Below are 15,471 nucleotides of genomic sequence, written 5' to 3' on the forward strand. Positions count from 1 at the left end.
TTGAAGGGTCATAACTCAAAAATAATCTGAGAAGAATGTGTCAACGATATGTTTAATTAGGCTGTGGACAACAGTTTTTAGGAGGCTGCTGAACGTGACTTTTCCTACTGGATATTTGCTATTGTTTCTTTTTTATATTGATAACAGTATGACTGTACAATTAGGCTTCATACCAACACACCCTGTGAAGATTCACTGAAATCCTGTCAAGGGTTTTTGAGAGAATAATCAAAGGGCTACAACTACATTTAAAATCATTCAACTCATTCCCAAAATAGGGAGACATTACAAGACACTGCTACTAACTATATGATCGAAAAATAATATCTTCATAAAATTTTGTTTTATTGTCCAGCTCTATTCTATCTGAAGACTAAGTATGAAACACTTTTTCAACTTCAGATCATATTCTAAACAAACACTTGCATGAAAAGCAAAAAAAAAAAATAAAAAAAAATTCCATATTTATATTTTTTTCTCTGACCTAAATAAATATACAGATTGGTTAAAGATAACAATTTGCATAATACAACATGGATTTTCTGGTTTGATTAATGTACAAAATAGTTGTGTATAACACAGCAAGATAAATAAAATTCAATATACAAAACAATACACACTCCATTAACTGTTTGCATGCTAAGATACAAGTAGCTTATATTTACAGCTGTATTATCTCACTATACACCAACTACATTCAACAACCAGTGACACATTTTTCTAACTTGTATAATGTGACAAATGTTTTCTAGCCTCAGAGAATATCATTGCTTTCTTTACTTACCGGTTATTAATTTTCCCCTTAATGAAAATGGTTCTCATATTACAGGAACCCTGCACCTGTAGTCCAGCCTGTATACATACTCAATATTTAAAGAAATAAAAGTACCGGTATCTACCTTTCTAGTAATGTAGCTGATAGTTAAGTCCATAAATATGTAATTATATACGCTTTAAAAGATGTTTTTCATTTAGACTTTCTTTTGTGTTTCACATATTTTTCAATGTTTCTTTAATATTTTTGCTTTGCAGGTAAATGATACTTTCTTGCCAAAATGACTGAAGCTGATAGTGCTAATAGAATACAGGCAAAATCTGTTATTATTCTTCATTTTCTGTATCAGAAATACTTCAAACATTTCATGTTTTTTCAAATAAAAATCCCATTTATTTAAACAAGTGCAATTTATTAAACATTTAGGCCCCCAATAACAGCCTGGCAGGGGTAACTGTGAGTTCAATTTTCAGGTTCAAGTATGTAGTGAACTTTATTGGCTACAGACAATCATTCTTTGAACTTTGATGAGTTCTTAAGCTATTAATTGGAAACAACTTTTAGTCCAAAGGTCTCCTTTAAAATTTGATGGCAATAGGCCAAAGGTAAACCATTTACATTTTTGACATCACTGTGACTTTCACTTAATGACAAACAAAACAATATTGGGTCAATCATTCATAGACATTTGGCTACTCTAGGTTCCAAGCATTGACAACCGTCTAACAGACTGACATGAGCAAAACAATATACGTTTTCTTCTTCCTTGGGGAGAGGGCATAATAAGTATTTAAACATACTAAATCTCTTGTTCTCCAGCAGAACATTTCCAAATATTTCTAGCACTATCTCTATAGTTACTGTTACTACATCAAGCACACATCGAAAACTATCTATTAGCACTAAGAAAATAATCTGCCAGAATTACACAATAAACAATGGATTTTATTTACATTTAGCTATGGCCGGATTTCCATGGCCTGGAATGTTGCAGAAATATTGACAGAAAAACACAAACAAGAGGAAAATGACAATGGTAATAAGAATACAACGACTATATATAGCCTTGGAGCAAACAACATCTCAGGGAGTCTATAATTTCACACTTGCCACATATAAAGATACGTTTTCAATGAATCAGAAACTGAAAATTCCTGAGAGAATAGGTTCTCAGACATAAACATGTATGCATGAATATCATATTTCTTGCTTTATAACTTCAGGGGATTTCACATTTAATCTGAAAACTGTTTTGCATTAGAAACACTAACTTTCTTTAAATTTCTCACCATCACATGTGGTGTTGGCTTCATGTTACACTGAGCATTTGGAATTCTTTTGTTATGTAACTTAAATCAAACAGATCAAATTAAAATGTTTCAACTAAAATGGGGATGGAAGTAATTCAGCAGCATGTCAAACACACAATATAACTAATGATGAATATGAGTAAAAGGCCTCAAGAACTTTGAAATTCCTCTGGGTTTTAATAGCTTTTTTTTCTCTCTTTTTTTAAAAGAAAAATCTAAAATATCTGAATTTACCAAAAATAAACATAGCTTCTACATGGAACTTTGTTACAGGTGTATCATATAGCGCAAGTCTAACAAAGTTGTAAAAAGTTTATCACTGTAGAATATCAGATAGTGTAATATGGCAGTTCAATGAAAAATGGATGGATTTACTAAACATCTTAAAGCTTCAAAAACAATTAGTGTGATAGAACATATATAAAAATAATAGTGAAATTTACAACACACATTCTCAAAACATTTAACACTTGTCAACTTTAAATACAACAATACAAGCCAGGTAGTCTTCAAATTGATTAAATAATAATATACACATCACACATTCCAATATAAGGTTACAATATACGTAAATAAGATGGAAGAACTAATGATTTAATACAAACATGCTATCCCTTTCATACATAGTACATATGTTTCGCTTGTGATTCCTAACAAGGTAGTATATATGTCTACATACTGATACAAAGGCTCTACTTATCTTCTCTGTGCTTCTATTTAATATACACGTATGAAAAAAACATCACACCTTTTGATGTAAGGCAAATATCAGGGGGTTATTCTTCATCCCCGTAGTGGGAGTATGTCACAAAATCTAATAAAAAAAGAAGTCAACCAGGTTTTTTTTAAGACATTCACTGTTGTATTCATGTGTCAATCTGCATAAAATATTTCTGTGAGATCATTAATTTTAACCATGCAACAATAGAACGATTTATGACATTAATTTCCAGTGCGGTAAAAGTCTTGAATTATGCATAATACGCTGTTCATATTTCCATAACAATCAATATTGTGTCCACATGTGTCCGTATAAACATTTTCCCTAGAAATTCTTTTTTCACTCTCATTAGTGACTGCATCTCTAATGTCAGACTTGGAAACATTCTGAAGAATTACAAAATAGAAAACAAAACTTGCAGCTTGAATTGAGAGATGAAAAATGATATTTCTGTGAAAACTGAATATTAATTTTCTTCATGGTAACAACATCGATGATATGCCACTGTCCTGTTATACAAACATCATAGCACATGTAACAAGAGGACCATGATGGTCCTGAATCGCTCACCTCTTCCCACATGATCCAGTTTTGAGTATGACGTCGTTTTTTCTATTATTTGACATAGTAACCTAGTTTTTGAGCTCATGTGACCCAGTTTTGAACTTGACCTAGATATTATAAAGATAAAAATTCTGACCAATTTTCATGAAGATCCATTGAAAAATATGGTCTCTAGAGAGGTCACAAGGTTTTTCTATTATTTGACCTATTGACCTAGTTTTTTAAGGCACGTGACCCAGTTTCAAACTTGACCTAGATATCATCAAGGTGAACATTCTGACCAATTTTCATGAAGATCCATTCAAGGGTATGGCCTCTAGAGAGGTCACAAGGTTTTTCTATTTCAAGACCTACTGACCTACTTTTTGATCGCAGTTGACCCAGTTTCAAACTTGACCTAGATATCATCAAGATAAACATTCAGACCAACTTTCATACAGATCCCATGAAAAATATGGCCTTTAGAGAGGTCACAATGTTTTTTCATTATTTGACCTACTGACCTACTTTTTGAAGGCACGTGACCCACTTTCGAACTTGACTTAGATATCATCAAGGTGAACATTCTGACCAATTTTTATGAATATTCATTCACAAGTATGGCCTCTAGAGAGGTCACAAGGTTTTTCTATTTTTAGACCTACTGACCTAGTTTTTGACCGCACATGACCCTGTTTCGAATTTGACCTAGATATCATCAAGATGAACATTCAGACCAACTTTCATGAAGATCCATTGAAAAATATGGCCTTTAGAGAGGTCACAAGGTTTTTCTATTATTTGACCTACTGACCTAGTTTTTGACGGCACGTGACCCACTTTCAAATCTGACCTAGATATCATCAAGTTGAACATTCAGACCAACTTTCATACAGATCCCATGGAAAATATGGCCTCTAGTTAGGTCATAAGGTTTCTCTATTATTTGACCTACTGACCTAGTTTTTGATGGCACGTGACCCACTTTCGAACTTGACTTAGATATCATCAAGGTGAACATTCTGACAAATTTTCATGAAGATTTCATGAAATATATGGCCTCTAGAGAGGTCACAAGGTTTTTCTATTTTAGACCTACTGACCTAGTTTTTGACCGCACGTGACCCAGTTTCGAACTTAACCTAGATATCATCAAGATGACCATTCAGACCAACTTTCACACAGATCCCATGAAAAATATGGCCTTTAGAGAGGTCACAAGGTTTTTCTATTATTTGACTACTGACCTAGTTTTTGATGGCACGTGACCCAGTTTCGAACTTGACCTAGATATCATCAAGGTGAACGTTCTGACCAATTTTCATGAAGATCTTGTGAAATATATGGCCTCTAGAAAGGTCACAAGGTTTTTCTATTTTTAGACCTACTGACCTAGTTTTTGACGGCACGTGACCCAGTTTCGAACTTGACCTAGAAATCATCAAGATGAACATTCAGACCAACTTTCATACAGATCCCATGAAAAATATGGCCTTTAAAGAGGTCACAAGGTTTTTCTATTATTTGACCTACTGACCTAGTTTTTGAAGGCACGTGACCCAGTTCGAACTTGACCTAGATATCATCAAGGTGAACGTTCTGACCAACTTTCATGAAGATCTTGTGAAATATATGGCCTCTAGAGAGGTCACAAGGTTTTTCTATTTTTAGATCTACTGACCTAGTTTTTGACTGCACGTGACCCAGTTTCGAACTTGACCTAGATATCATCAAGATGAACATTCTGACCAATTTTCATGAAGATCCATTGAAAATTATGGCCTCTAGAGAGGTCACAAGGTTTTTCTATTTTTAGACCTACTGACCTAGTTTTTGGAGGCACGTGACCCAGTTTCGAACTTGACCTAGATATCATCAAGATGAACATTCTGACCAATTTTCATAAAGATCCCATGAAAAATGTGACCTCTAGAGTGGTCACAAGCAAAAGTTTACGGACGGACGGACGCACGCACGGACGGACGGACGACGGACGACGGACACCGCGCGATCACAAAAGCTCACCTTGTCACTTTGTGACAGGTGAGCTAAAAATACATATAAGATTATGACAATCCTTAAGAGAACATGTTTACATGCCTGCATATACTATTTCATGTTGTTCTCTACCTTCCTTCTACAATAAACCCCACTCACTCACAAAGCAACAATGTCATAACACTACATATAGCTATCAAGAATAACATCGAAACAATGCTTAACCCCATTTATATCTTGTACACTCACAAACTGGAGAAAAAACTAGGTAAACTTATGAGAATGACTGAATGGTTTTACTTTCAGTCATGAAATTTTAATGTTTGCACACATGCGTGGTGTGATTTATTGTTATGATATAAGCGGTACTGCAATAAACGGCATAATTACAATTTACAGCGATCATGATTTTCCAAACACGTGTTACCCTGTCAGGAGTCATTTTTTACTGCTGTACATCAATTCACACAATTCATGTTTGTATAATCTGGGTAACTGATTGAAAAGATGATAGGTAGACACTTTGGTGTCATTTAAACGGTTGCGTTAAAATTGACGTTTTCCTAGTCTGTTTTTCTTTTATTTTTGCTAATACAGTGACATCATACATGTTTCTAGATTATGTTACAATATATTTACTAAAACTGGTTTTATTTAGGTAAGAACAATGAAAACATAAACACTGCACTGTAGCATTAAACTTTTGTAAAAGGAAGAAAAAATAACTGATGTTTTACTCCAACACAAACTGATAACCATGTTTTCCCTAGCAATTTTCTAACACAAAACAAAAACAAAAAACAAATTTGAAGTCTCTAACAGTCTTTATCTCTCGTAAAACTGACCAGCTATCTTCAGCTGATCAGACAACAATGTGTAACTATATCCTCCTCCTAACTTCTCTAAATCCTTTGGGGGTCTTGAACCTGCTGTCCTGGCAGATTGGGTGGCTTGGTTTCCTGGACCTTGTGCCATGGTGTCTCCTTATACAGGAACCACATGTTGCCTGCCCAGACTAACATGTTCAGGAACCCAAAGATCTGAAACAATTAAACATGATTATGTTCAGCTAAGCAAAATAAAAGAAGGAATAAAAAAAATAAAAATAATTTCACACATGGTTTTAAACATACTACATGTACCATAAATATATAAGATATGACACCTGCTCTGTGAAATCATCTCATGACGTCATCAGTTTGTAACTATTCAGTCAAGCAGATTTTTAGACACTTGCTTACAAGCAAGAAATCAGAAGATTTCTATGTTAAAATGTGGTGTACTTTTAACAAAATGTAAGAAAAAATTATAAAACTTCTTCTGTGAGGTCATCGAATGATGCGAAAGACATGACTGTGTGAAGTCTGAAAGCTTTTTGACTATTGGTTTATGAGAAACTTGCTTATGCAGACAAAAGTTTACAACAAAAGCTGCACTAAATGGAATTACTTTTTAACAGTCCAGCTAGAAATGGCAGCATCTCCTAATTTACTAGCTAGACAGGACCAATTTCTGGACAAGTATAATAACAGTTTTATATTCATTTGTTTGATTCATATTACTCCGATGTCTGTTTTTCTTGTCTAGGAAATATTTTCCAAAAGTCATTTATTTCTCTTAAAACATCATAATAATATGTCATATAAACAATACCACTTATAATAGAATTTTCAAGTTTTCATGATAGACAAAAAATCTGTTTGTAGTAAGCTGTACCCCTACTCATCAGTGTTTAAGTCTTAAACATAGACTTTGACTTTAAAATTCTAAATTATCTTTTTCCTCTGTCATTTTAAATTAGCATTCCTCTGTCATTTTAAAATAGCATAGGTAGCGATGAAGCTTGACATGAACAGGAACAGCTTAATTGTTCCCCAAACAATTCAAGCTTTTTCCAAGCACTTTTTAATGTTCAATCACTTTTTTCATGCATTGCCAGTACTATATTTCATCCAATTTCGACAGTAGTCGACCAGAGTACATCCCCCTAAATACTCTTTGTAGGCAGTTCCGTACCCAAAGAGAATCATTCTTCACTGAAAAATGCAATAATTTTACTTGGAAAGAGGACTGAGTGACATTTTTGCTCGCTTTCTTTTCCCTCTTTTTTTTGACAGTTCTTCATACTCCTTTGATAGATGAAAAAACAAGCACTTCTTTGACCAAAATCAAGCAATTTTCAAGGTTACGAACACAAATATGTACTTTTCAAGCAATCAGACAATTCTTCCAGCACTTTCAAGGTACCTTGGCTCTTCAAAATTTCAATATAACAACTCTATAAACAAAGTCAAGGTAAACTGAATATTTGCAGTTATTAAGTCTAAGTTTCAGGCTTAAACGTTCATGAATACGGGCCGTGGCTTCTACTGCTTTCATTGGTACTTTAATCTCTGGTCCATCATTCAATTTGGGCAGTACCATTTATTATTCGGAGGAATGTTCACTGACTGAATAGTGAACAGTGCAGGCCACGAAATATATATATATAAGTTATCTTATTCCATCTAACAGTCACATACTTAAAATACTTGTCCTATGTACAGGTTTATCGACACAAAAATGAAAAATTCATGACCCCATTCCAGCCACTAGAAAACACAAAATTTACCTCACTATGCAGTACTGGTAATTTTGGCAGATGTAGTATAAGCTGAAGTTCATTTTGGTGTTTTAATCATGTCAACTAATTTCTAAGAAAATACTGAAAGAAAGACACTGAGATTCTGCCCAGCAACTCATTTCCAGTCAGCACATAGTTTCTGTTTGTTTTTATTTCAATAAGGCCAATTAATAGCTGTTCTGCATTTAGGTATATCACACTACCGCAGATATTCTTTTTTATTTTAGAAAAATAGGATTATCAGTTTATCCAAAAGGTAAAAACTGAAAATATGTATCACAGTAGATATTTTTGTAAATAATAACCAATGCTTAATTCTACTTACAATAGAAACATTAAGGCTTGCAAAGTTTGGTGAGCCTGTTTGTTGACAAGAGTTTTCCTTTACTTTGCAGTCTGTAATAAGACCAAAATATCCACATTCTTCTAGATCTGTGTAGTACTTGAGGTCAGTAACGCCCTGAGCCCAGGCAGAGGATCCGATCAACCACAACGCAACTATCACTCCAGAAATGATAAAGTCCTGAAAATACAGTCAATTTCAACATACAATGTAACTCAGTATCTACAAGCCAGTAAAACTTTCTTTTTTTATAGTCGTCCGCGGTATTCTCGCGTCATTGGTAATTTCACGTTATTTCCGTTTTGCACGGAAGCACCATCTTGACGTTGTTTACAAACAACCTTCTTTCATTTTTAGTTCAAATCTTAATCATTTCATCCAGAATGCATAGAATTCTGGTGAGTTAGCTTTCAAAATAAATTTCTATCCAATTAAACCAAATCCTGTATTTTTCACTTGTTAACATCGTTTTCCCCAATGTTTTGTTTATGTCATCTGTTATAAATAGTCCTGATTCGGACAAACGACGATCCTGCAATGCCCCGATTCCCTTTAATTCCCGCCTTGGCACCATAATTTCCGAAATGGACTGGATTTAGTGGTCGCATACAAAGGTTCAATGGTCAGGATTCTGAGAAGGGACAGCTCTTTCAGGTGTACACGCTGTCAAAATGAGTAAATTGTTAAGTACTGGGTGTGGAACATTTCGCATAATTTTACCAATATCGTTATAATTAAACTGTTATTTTTACAAACAGACACAGAAGTCCTTAGTGTATCGGAAATAAACAAATATTGTGGTATGTAACCTAACAATAATTCTACAACTACAACAACAACATCTTTAACGCGAAAATACCAAGGACATACAAAATCAAAATGGTAGGAAGTGTATATGTTGACACGTGATTGTCGGGAGTATTTTAATTATATTTTGTGTCAAAACTTGTACGTTTTGATAGATAATGAATTATTTTAAATTATTTATTAAACAAAATAACTGTTATATTTTTATTTGCTTGCTTACAGTTTTTAAAGTCACTAGTACCGCGAGAATATAGGGGAACAGGCTACCAAGTCATTTCCATCAAATCTCACTTCATAAATATGAAAAAAAACAATGCAGAATAATGTTTCAGTGTATAATTTCAGTATGCCTTTGACCTGCTGATCCAAAAATATTAGGGTTAATCTTCTCACAAGGGAAATCCTTCTGTGAAATTTGACAATCTGTACACCTAAGACTTTGGTGTTTATTGACTGGAAACCAGACAATCTACACAGACTGAATGTCCAGCTGTCATGAGGACATTTAAATGATATATTAAGGAGCCTGAGAAATGTTTACTTAAGAATGTGATGAATTCGAAATGACAGAACATGAAACTGTACAAAACACGACAAGAATGACAATGAAGAAAGTGACAAAATCGACAGGATAGAACGTGACATTGTACAAAACAAGGCAGTAATGACACTCTAGAAAGAGACAAAATCAACAGGATAGAACTTGACATTGTACAAAACAAGACTGTAATGACAATCAAGAAAGTGACAAAATCAACAGGATAGAACTTGACATTGTACAAAACAAGACAGTAATGACAATCAAGAAAGTGACAAAATCAACAGGATAGAACATGATATTGTATAAACAAGATTGGAATAACAATCAAGAAAGAGACAAAATCAACAGGACAGAACTTGATGTCGTACAAAACAAGACAATAATGACAATAAAGAAAGAGACAAAATCAACAGGATAGAACTTTGACATTTTACAAACAAGACAGTAACGAAAATCAAGAAAGTGACAAAATCAACAGGATAGAACATGACATTGTACAAAACAAGACAATAATGACAATAAACTAGAATGTGTCTGTAGGACACAGGGTGTGCCCCCCACTGGTACATTTGTCATAAATGAGGGCCAATAATTCAAATGTTTGCAGTCTTAATGGGGTATAGCCTCAACAATCATTTTATGAAAAGGATTCATTATTCTAGGCCCTTTACTTTTTGAGCTATGAGCATCACAAACAAAAAGTCCACTATTTTGGTTATTTCATGGGCCATAACTCTGTAATAAGAGCTAAGATTCTCAAGAGGAATGCCAAGTGTGCAAGTTCACATCACGATAAAGACTCCAGCAAGGTTTCCTGAATTTACATCTGATACTTTTTAAGCTAGGCACATAATTAGGTGAAAAAGTGCATTTTTTTTTACTATTTCAGAAGCCATCACTTTAACAAGAGATCACAGAGTGATCTTGGCGCCCACCAATGTGCCATTTTTGAGTGTTCCAAATTTCAAGACTTCTTGACTAGCTCAAGGTCAAATTTCATTTCCGTACACAACACTGTGCATGTGGTCCAAGTTCGAAAGCTGTAGCTTGAGAAATGTGAAAGTAGGTCACTAGATCAATTTCAAGGACAAAACTCTTTGTACACAAAACTATGCATGTGCATCAAGTCTGAAGGCTGTAGTTTGAGAAATTTGAAAGTAGGTCACTAGGTCAATCTTAACGTCAAAGTTTATTTCAGTACACAAAACTATGCAGGTGGTCCAAATTTGAAGACTGTAGCTTGAGAAATTTATGTGAAAGTAGGTCACTAGGTCAAAATCAAGGTCAAATTACACTTCAGAACAAAAATCTATGCATGTGGTCCAAATTTAAAGCCTGTACCTTCAAAAATGTGAAAGTAGGTCACTAGGTCAATGTCAAGGTCAAAGTTTGTTTCGGTACACAATCCTATTCATGTGGTCTAAATTTGAAGCCTGTAGCTACAGAAATGTGAAAGTAGGTCACTAGGTCAATCTTAAGGTCAAAGTTCATTTCGGTACACAAAACTATGCAAGTGGTCCAAATTTGAAGGTTGTCGCTCGAGAAGTGTGAAAGTAGGTCACTAGGTCAAAATCAAGGTCAAATTTTATTTCGGAACACAGAACTATGCATGTGGTCCAAATTTGAAGCCTGCACCTTCAAAAATATGAAAGAAGGTCACTAGGTCAATGTAAAGGTCAAAGTTTGTTTCGGTACACTAAACTATGCATGTGGTCCAAATCTGAAGGCTGTAGCTTGAGAAATGTGGAAGTAGGTCACTAGGTCAAAATCAAGGGCAAATTTCATTTCGGAACACGAAACTATGCATGTGGTCCAAATTTGAAGACTGTACCTTCAAAAATGTGAAAGTAGGTCACTAGGTCAATGTCAAGATCAAAGTTTTTTTCAGTGCACAAAACTATGCATGTGGTCCAAATCTGAAGGCTGTAGCTACAGAAATGTGCAAGTAGGTCAAAATCAAGGTCAACTCATCTCAAGGTTCATCTTGCCACTCAAAACCATACATGTGGTCCAAATTTGAATGTTGTAGGTTACTGACAAGAAGATTTTAAAAGCCTTTCCCTATATAAGTCTATATGAACCATGTGACCCCTTGGGGGATAATTTGAACAAACTTGGTAGAGAACAACTAGATGATGCTACATTACAAATGCCAAAGCCCTAGGCTTTGTGGTTTGGACAAGAAGATTTTCAAAGTTTTTCCCTATATAAGTCTATGTAAACCATGTGACCCCTGGGGTGGGGCCAAATTTGACCCTAGGGGGATAATTTGAACAATCTTAGAGGTTTTTCAAAGGTTTTCCCTATATAAGTCTATATAAACCATGTGACCTCCGGGGCGGGGCCATATTAGACCCCAGGGAAATAATTTGAATAATCTTGGTAGCGAACCACTAGATGATGCTTCATACCAAATATCAAAGCCCTAGGCTCTGTGGTTTTGGACAAGAAGATTTTCAAAGTTTTTCCCTATATAAATCTATGTAAATTATAGAAATAAACAAAGGGCCATAACTCACTAAAAAATTGTTGAACCACACTGATTTTCAGGGGGACACAACTAGGGTAACAATACATCATTCTGACAAAGTTTGGTCAAAATCCCCCTCGTAGTTTCTGAGGAGATGCGATAACGAGAAATTGTTAACAGACGGACGGACAGACAGACGGACGGAAGGACGACGGACCACGGACGCAGAGTGATTTGAATAGCCCACCATCTGATGATGGTGGGCTAAGAATAGGGGGTGGAGCCAGCCAAAAAGGTGTGCAAGTTTATATCATGATAAAGACTATGCAAGTTTTCAACCATTTATATTAAATACTTTTTGAGCTAAGTGCATCACAAGGTGAAAATATGTATTTTTGACTATTTCAGGAGCCATAACTCTAAAAATAGGGGGCGGACCCAAATGAAAAATAAGAGGTGCGCAAGTTCATATCATGATTAAGACTCAAGTAAGTTTATCATGAATCTATATCAAATACTTTTTGAGCTAGGCATGTCACAACGTGAAAATGTGCATTTTTGACTATTTCAGGGGCCATAACTCTGAAAATCGGGGGCCGACCCAATGAAAAATTTCATATCATGATTAAGATTCATGCAAGGTTTCATGAATCTATATCAAACACTTTTTGAGCTAGGCGTGTCACAAGGTGAAAATGCACATTTTTTACTATTTCAGGGGCCATAACTCTAACAAGAGCTGTCCATAAGACAGCCAAGCTCGACTATTCGAAATATTGTCACAGAAGCTGGAAATTATTACCCAAAATGTTAAATATCAAAAGAGTTTTAAGTTCAAAAGGGGACATATCAGAGTTATGGGACTTGATGCTATCAACTAGTTTTATAACCCCGAAGAAACATGTTAAGTTTCAATTCAATATCTGCATTAGTTTTGGGGATAGTAACTTGCATGTAAAACTTTAACCAGAATTTTCTAAGTCCAAAAGGGGGCATAATTTGCTCAAAATACATGTTAAGAGTTATGGAACTTGACCCAGTGAGGTAGGTAATTGATCTAGAAAAAGAATAAATAAGTTCCAAATCTATATGCCTTTTAGTAATAGCTGTATGTACTTGCACGCAAAACTTTAACCAGAATTTTCTAAGTCCAAAAGGGGGCATAATTTGGCCAAAATACATGCCAGAGTTATGGGACTTGACCCAGTGAGGTAGGTAATTGATCTAGAAAAAGAAAAAATAAGTTTCAAATCTATATGCCTTTTAATAATAGCTGTATGTACTTGCACGCAAAACTTTAACCAGAATTTTCTAAGTCCAAAAGGGGGCATAATTTGGCCAAAATACATGCCAGAGTTATGGGACTTGACCCAGTGAGGTAGGTAATTGATCTAGAAAAAGAAAAAATAAGTTTCAAATCTATATGCCTTTTAGTAATAGCTGTATGTACTTGCACACAAAACTTTAACCAGAATTTTCTAAGTCCAAAAGGGGGCATAATTTGGCCAAAATGAAGGTCAGAGTTATGGGACTTGGTGCTATCAACTAGTTTTATAACCCCGAAGACACATGTGAAGTTTCAATTCAATATCTGCATTAGTTTTGGAGATAGTAACTTGCATGTAAAACTTTAACCAGAATTTTCTAAGTCCAAAAGGGGGCATAATTTGCTCAAAATACATGTTAGAGTTTGGAACTTGACCAGTGAGGTTGGTAATTGACCTAGAAAAAGAATAAATAAGTTTCAAAGCTATATGCCTTTAAATGATAGCTGTATGTACTTGCATGCAAAAACTTAACCAAGGTGTGACGCCGACGCCGACGCCGACGCCAGGGTGAGTAGAATAGCTAGACTATTCTTCGAATAGTCGAGCTAAAAATAGGGGGCAAAGCCAGATGAAAAATAGGAGGTGCGCAAGTTCATATCATAATCAAGACTCATGCAAGGTTTCATGTATCTAAATCAAATACTTTTTGAGCTAGGCATGTCACAAGGTGAAAATGTGCATTTTTGACTATTTCAGGGGCCATAACTCTAAAAATAGAGGGCGGAGCCAGATGAAAAATAGGAGGTGTGCAAGTTCATATCATGATTAAGACTCATGCAAGGTTTCATCAATTTATATCAAATACTTTTTCAGCTAGGCACGTCACGAACTTCGGATGGACGGAAGGATCTACATATGGATATTTATGTGGCTACTCTTTTGTTCTCTCTATTGTTCTTTTAGCCACGTCAGAGAAAAATAGCCACATAAAAGCCTTACGGAATGAATGACATCAAAGAAAAAGTACAGTTACCTATTGTTCCTATAGCCACCTAAGTATGCAAATGTGAGCTCCGACAGACGGATGCACTGACGGACGGACAAGACCAAATCTATATGCCCCCCACTCATGGGGGAGGGGGGTGGGGGGGGGGGGGAAGGGGGGCACAAAAACAAGAGGGCCAAGACGGCCCTGTATCGCTCACCTGAGTACCATTGCTCAAAATGATATGATCGTTTCAAACCAATCTCATTCGAAGCTGCTAAGGTGTATTCATTTAGATAAAAAATAAAGGGAGGTAATTTGTCATAAATTCAGTCAATATGTATCTTTACTGATTGTCAACGTCCATCTGTTGACATAAATGAAATTTCAGATCAGTATCTTCATTAGTTACGGAGATATACCCATTTTAATTTGAAATAAAGGGAAGTATTTGATATAAAATCAGTCCATAGTTATCTACCCGGATTGTCTCAGTCCAACTAATGACAATAATGAAATTTTAAATAAATCCTATAAGTACTTACTGATATAAATCCATTTTAATTACAATCAGGGGAGGTAATCAGATATAAAATAACTCTGGAACCTACGGTTGGATCTGACAGGTTTGTCATGGAATCCAAGATTTATTGTTGTTGAAGATATTTTGGAAGTTTGTATCAAATCAAACCACAAATGAAGTCTTTATATGGCTGCAAAAGCCAAAATAGCAAATTTTGGACATTTAAGGGGTCATAACTCTTGAACCCATGAGGGAATCTGGCCAGTTCAAGAAATGAACCAAGATCTTGTGGTGATACAAGTTGTGTGCAAGTTTGGTTAAAATCAAATCATAAATGAAGCTGCTATTGAGCAGACAAGGTCAAAATAGCTAATTTTTGGCCCTTTCAGGAGCCATAACTCTGGAACCCATTATAGGATCTGGCCAGTTCAAGAAAAGAATCGAGATATTATGGTGACACAAGTTTTGTGCAAGTTTGATTAGATTCAAATCATAAATGAAGCTGCTATTGTGCAGACAAGTTCAAAATAGCTAATTCTGGCCCTTTCAGGGGCCATAACTCTG

The 15,471-nt window shown here is 35.2% G+C and overlaps 1 protein-coding gene and 1 long non-coding RNA gene across 2 annotated transcripts in view; one reads left to right on the plus strand and one right to left on the minus strand.

The window, feature by feature from the left end:
- Positions 1-2,232: 2,232 nt before the first annotated feature.
- Positions 2,233-5,991, plus strand: LOC128547826 (uncharacterized). Its single transcript, XR_008366672.1, has 2 exons — positions 2,233-3,340; positions 5,398-5,991. It is a non-coding gene; the product is annotated as an uncharacterized LOC128547826 (long non-coding RNA).
- Positions 5,992-6,136: 145 nt separating this feature from the next.
- Positions 6,137-15,471, minus strand: part of LOC123529825 (synaptophysin-like) — a 68,526-nt gene continuing 59,191 nt past the window's right edge. Inside the window, exons 5-6 of the mRNA XM_045310363.2 lie at positions 8,296-8,493; positions 6,137-6,387 (exon numbers count right to left, since the gene is read on the minus strand). Coding sequence (XP_045166298.1) covers positions 6,250-6,387; positions 8,296-8,493 — 336 coding nt within the window. The 3' untranslated portion in view covers positions 6,137-6,249. The remainder of the gene's footprint in view (positions 6,388-8,295; positions 8,494-15,471) is intronic.

The sequence above is a fragment of the Mercenaria mercenaria genome, chromosome 13 (assembly GCF_021730395.1).
Source record: "Mercenaria mercenaria strain notata chromosome 13, MADL_Memer_1, whole genome shotgun sequence".
NCBI lineage: Eukaryota > Metazoa > Mollusca > Bivalvia > Venerida > Veneridae > Mercenaria > Mercenaria mercenaria.